This window comes from Sporobolomyces salmoneus (genome assembly GCF_050403485.1).
Source record: "Sporobolomyces salmoneus JCM6883 DNA, S_salmoneus_JCM6883_v1_ctg141, whole genome shotgun sequence".
In the NCBI taxonomy this organism is placed as follows: domain Eukaryota; kingdom Fungi; phylum Basidiomycota; class Microbotryomycetes; order Sporidiobolales; family Sporidiobolaceae; genus Sporobolomyces; species Sporobolomyces salmoneus.
In genome coordinates this window covers 1-5,518 of record NW_027481022.1, presented here as the reverse complement: position 1 = coordinate 5,518, position 5,518 = coordinate 1, and the positions used below count along the sequence as shown (strand labels likewise).

The following is a 5,518-nucleotide window of genomic DNA, read 5'->3' as shown; positions in this document are numbered from 1 at the left end:
GATTCGTACAGGACTCGAAGCTCTTCAATCCTATCGAGTCGGTCTTGCGCGGGATCATAGTATCGGTCTCGTTTGAGTACGACCCGCTCGTACCAACTCAAATGTCGAGGGTGAATCGCGATTCCGTGATAACGATCCTCCTGCCCTGCCCGGACTAACCTCCAATAGCGCTCCTGTTCCCTCAGATCTAGTCCAGTCGTGTCGGGGAGGAATAGCGCGGTGAGGGCCATACCGAGGAGTCCGAACCAGGTAACGACCCAGAATTTCGTTTCTGGTAAACACTATCGAAGTCAGCGAGATTCACTCCGAGCTTCAACGTTCACGACTCACGGTTATCGATATAGTTGTATAAGACGGCGGGGAGGAGGGCTCCGAGTTTACCGCAGGCGGCGGAGAAACCGTGAGCGGTCGAACGGATGGAGGCGGGGTAAGCTTCGGCGGCGACACTGTGCAGAGATACCAGTCAGATCAGGGCAGCAGAACTCATCAAAGCACGTTATCAACTCACAGGAAGGTGACACAATTCGGTCCGAATTGGTTCCAGAACGACGAGAATTCTGATGGAGGGAAAGAAGAGTCAGCTAGAGAATCTAGAGGAGTGAGGCAATTCAAACTCACGGTACATGAATTGGAACCAAGCGATGGGAGCACCCGTCCTTTGAAGTTTCGAGAAGAAGATGGCACCGAAAAGGAAGATGAGGAAGTCGAAAGTGAACCCGACTTGTTGCATCCGACGACGACCGTAGAACTTGTGATCTATAAGTGCCGCGGCGAGATAGTACCCTGCCAGTGACACTGCCGTGTTGAGCAGATTGTACTCCCAAGTGACGACGAGGGACGCTCCAGGGTGAACGATGCCGATAAAGACGCTTGAGAAAATCTTGTTGCCGTCTACGGTAGAGGGTCGCGTGTCAGCTTCGTTAGCTTGTTCAAAATGGAAGGTAACTCACAGAAGAAAACATCGTTCGCGAACCAAGATCCGGCCGTGGCGAGAAGTCGATGCCAGTAATGATGTCCTAGGAGTTTGAGCGATTGAGTATCGTAACCAGAGACGTTTTGTTTTCCTTTGGCAGCTCGTAGCTCCTTGTCGGCGTCCTTGACGTGCCAGATACGGTAGTAAAGGAGCCAGATGTGGATCAAGACGGCGAGACCGAATTGAACTCGATAAGTCGCTTGAGCGGATCGAGGGGAGAACGGAGGTTGAGTGTTGCCGGAATGGAAGATCATGAGACAGATCAGGAGGACTGCTTGGTTGAAACTGCATGAGTGAGGGAAAGATGAGCGACTTCCGGTTCACGAAGAAGGAAAGAGATAAACTCACACTTGACCCCAACCTTGCATGAGGAAAGCACCAACGACGTTGCGTCCTCGGTGAAGACGATCGTCACGAGTTGCAGCGGGGCCGGAAGCACCAGTTTCGAGTGCCTTGGTCGAGGTCATCGGGTATCTAACGAAATCGACAAGAAATCAGCACAAATTCAAGGATCTTCCGGACAACTTCGAGTGCGACTCACTCTCCTCCTACACCGACACCGTAGATGAACAAACACCAAGCGTAACCGATAACCCATCCATTGAGCGTGACTCCCCAGATCGAGGTGAGGAGAATCGATCCGATGAGCATGATCGCAGCGTCCTGACAGAGACCGAATTTACGTCCGATCCAATCACCCTCGTATCCGACTGCCATTTGACCGAAGATGATACCTGCAGGCGAAGGAGGTTTAGCTGGAGGAAAAGCATCTGCAACGGGAAAATCTTTGACGAACCGAGAATCTCGAGGTAAGACTGAGCGGCGATCCAGTTCTCACTGCAGACAGCGTGTGTCCTGAAGCACTCGGGCCATGCAGATTTGAACAAAGCCGACAAGTTTCCGATCGAGAAGAGAACGTAACCTGAAACGGAATTTCGCGGTTAGCAAATTTTTCACTGTTGGACCGTCGGGATTTTACTGGCTCACCTTCTACGAATAAACCCATACCATTCGAAACGTATTTGCGGAAGTACTGCCTCAAGGGTTCCATCGGATCCTTTTTGAACATTTCCCATACGACTCTCAATTCCCGTTTCGTCTCCGCGTTCGACTGCGCGTTGACCCATTTGAATCGTTCAGCTCTTGGTAAATCCGCCCAGTAAACATCCCCAACGAATGAATCTTCCGGGTAAAGTGCCTCCTTGAGCAAATCAGAGTGAGCAGTTGTCGAGGCGGGACTTCGAGTCGAGGCGTCATCGTGCTTCTCTGAGAAGATGTTTTGCGCTGGTGCGCTGGTGATTGTGTCTAAATGGCTCATTGTCGAGGAAGAACTGGCAGAGAAACCTCGGCGTCCGAAAAAAGGGAGGGAGAATCCGTCGACAGAGAAAGTTGGCGAGACGGGACGAGTCGAGGGGAGGAGGGTAGCTCAACGGGGAGTGGGAGTTGGCAGAGGGAGAGGGTTGAGGGTTGCGACCGTGAACGCAGCCTGGAAAAAAATTAAAATACACCTCGAGCGATTTCGGGCGGGGTCTCCACCCTTTTGATTTGACGAGACCACGTTCTTCAAGTCAGCCCCTGTCGGTGTCGATTCTAACCTTTCTTTAGCTTCGTGAGGGTGAGCGTCCAGATGAGAGTGGAGAGTCAAGGGTGTGTCATTAGCAACAGTGATAGGCTACCCAGTGCCGGCCTCCCATCGATGATTCTGTGAGTCCTGGCGGAGGAAATCGAAGAACGTGCGCGAAAAGGCGAGAGTTGCGAGATCCGACGTCGTCAGCTGAAGGGACAGGAGGGGTCGGAAGGGGTGAGGGGCTTTCTTTAGACCTCAGAGTGACGTTGTCGACGGCCGAAGTGGAGAGGGTTGCCGAAGAGCGTCGAGAGAACGTTTGAATGAGACTGCTGAGGCTGCTACATTCGTTCGTGAAATGGTTGAGAAATTCGAGTGTGCGGAACGGAGTCAAGGGTGCAGTAGTCAGGGAAGACTGAAAAGCGTTTCAAATTGCTCGATCGAAGGCAAAGCTTTTCGCGAACCTTGGCACTGATTTCGCGAATCTTTCGGCAACGCGCGCTGTGTGCATCTATCTCTGTCTGTACTCCGCTCGTCCGACGTGATAGGGTGTGTACACCGAGTATCCGGTCGTGGCGATGGACGGGAAAGGGAGAGGCAGTGAATGTGGAATTGAAAGCTGTCGCGAGATTCTGTTCAGAGCTCAGTCTCCGGAACACCGCCCTACCCCGACAGCACCCAAGCAGGGACACTGTGGTACTGTATCGACGAGTCCACGACGACCGTGAGTGCGCGCGTCTCAAGCCATCCTACCCCGGACGAGCCCGAGTAAGGATTTGCGTCTTCGCGGCAACTCGCAAGCCTAAGGACGATTTCCTCGAGGTTCCGGGTCGACTTCCAACACATGTCACAGGAGGATCACAGAACTGGAGAGCCACAAGTGAGTGCTGAACAGCGAGAACAGACGTCCGGTATTGAGCTTTGTTGTCACACTTTGATCTTTTTTGGGGGGTTGAGCCGATCTTACTGTACCAATTCTGATCGAGTCTCGAAGCGCACACGGGTATTCGGAGCTGCCGATAAGCAAAATCGGAGCCTACGACGCCAGAATAGTCACGACGCTCAAGTCGGCACGGTTTCGTCGCACACGCCGGATAGGACTTTCGTTGCATGTATGAGACCGTCTAATCCCTCTCCCTTCGGTCCGTCACAGAGACGTAGGGAGAAACTTCATTGTTGAATTCGAACCGCACACAAAAAGAGAACAAACTTCTTTCCTTCATCCACCGTTTTTCACTTCCAGATATCGTCAAAGTCGAGTCAAGGGAGATAGGACTGGTCGATTTAAGCTTTGGAGAGACGAGCCTCGGCTTCCTTCCAGTTGATAACTCCCCAAATCGCATCGAGGTAAGATTGCTTGACGTTTTTCTGAACAAACGGATTCAAATCTTGTCAAAAATGCCCCAAACTTCGAGCAAAAGACGGCAATAGCTTACGTAGTCAAGGTAGAAAGCATGTTCCCACATGTCAATACCTACGAGAGGTACGTAGCCGAGAAGAGGGTCTTGGTTCGCCGTCGCTACGGCCTCGAGCTGTTCCCACATGTCGAAACGTGAGTGAGTGACTCGGCGTTTCGGTTCAGTCTCCGCTCCACCTCGAGGGATCTACAGAGAGAATGTAGTGCATACCTTCTTGGTGGTAGGGTTGAATCCCAACCAAGCCCATCCAGAACCTTGAATTCCGAGCGCGGCAGCATCCCACAACCAAGCGAAAATGGATATTTTTGAGTGTGAGCTACATTATCACATTCAGGAGTAAGACCTCTCTCGAACTCGAGCGGAATCGACAGTAATCGACAGGAGTCACTTCCCGAATTTGCGAAATTTCTGAGCTTCTTCCACTCATTTTCACGCCTCCCTTCATCGCGGCTCTATGAGCCTCACTCAATCAGGATCGGTCTACAGTACCTCTACGACGTAACAAGGCAAGCTGAACACACGCTGCGACGAGATGAAGGATCGTTGACTGAAGGTCTGTTTGCTCCTTGATCTTTCGCTACTCCACGGGTCGCTGACGGGATACGAATGCCACTGAAAGGCGTCGACCACACTACAGACACTACCGGACGACCGCTACCAGCACCTGACTGCGTTCCGACCAGCTGCATCACTGCAGCAGGACACATCTCGCCCGCTCACCTCGAGTCTATACCGAGTCTACGGGACTCACAGTAGCTACAACAGCCATACAGTAGCCCGCTGATGAAGAGCATACAAAGTGAGTCAACCTCTGTGCTCAGCCAGCGAAAGATGGAACGCTGAATCTTGAGATCCTCGCTCGGGAGCGCCAGGTCGTGAGCTGTACTTCGGTAGATGTTCTCGAGAAGAAGGTTGACAAGCTCATATTGGAGATATAGGGCGATCACTGCTTGGAAGCCGAAGTGAGCCGTTTTCTTCGCACTCTCGAGAGAAACTGTGCTGATTTCGATGGGTGTAGACGGCTACTCCCTCTGCAATCTCACCATGATGACCCACGAGTTGACGCCTTCTTCAAAATCGACGATCGGCAGAATGAGAACTTGTAGAAACGATTTCTGGAGACGACGAAGGAGGAGATTTCGCGTTTGGCTGATTAGCTGGACTCGACAAGGCAGATCCGTCTTCCACCAGCCAGGTTTGGAGATAGAGTTCCAAAGATGTTAGAATGTAGGTAAGCGCGATGATTCCTTGACGAGTCCAGTACGAACCGCTGATCTTTCGGTCGTTATACTTCTCCGACTGCTCTCCAGTCGCCCTCTTCGATTACAAGTGGTACTCGCGCCTCGTCTTTGAGAAGTCCGAGTCTCGTCGGAAACCTCTCCAGCCTCTGCCGACGGCGCTCACGATGACGAGATGGTGGAGATGTTTGACCCTGGACGGAATCGCGATTCACCCTCGACATTTGAGTTGGTACGAGCGGGTCGTACTCAAACGAGACCGATACTATGATCCCGCGCAAGACCGACTCGATAGGATTGAAGAGCTTCGAGTCCTGTACGAATC

General features: G+C 52.1%; 1 protein-coding gene across 1 annotated transcript; it reads right to left on the bottom strand.

Annotated features, from left to right (window-relative positions):
* Positions 1-2,291, bottom strand: JCM6883_006806 (uncharacterized protein; the record flags this gene model as incomplete). The annotated part of the gene is made up of 9 exons (XM_076635679.1): positions 1-271; positions 331-446; positions 509-557; positions 619-891; positions 951-1,258; positions 1,322-1,447; positions 1,515-1,707; positions 1,770-1,895; positions 1,961-2,291. Coding segments are annotated over 9 exons (1,793 nt in total), but the record flags the coding sequence as incomplete, so codon positions are not given.
* Positions 2,292-5,518: the final 3,227 nt, after the last annotated feature.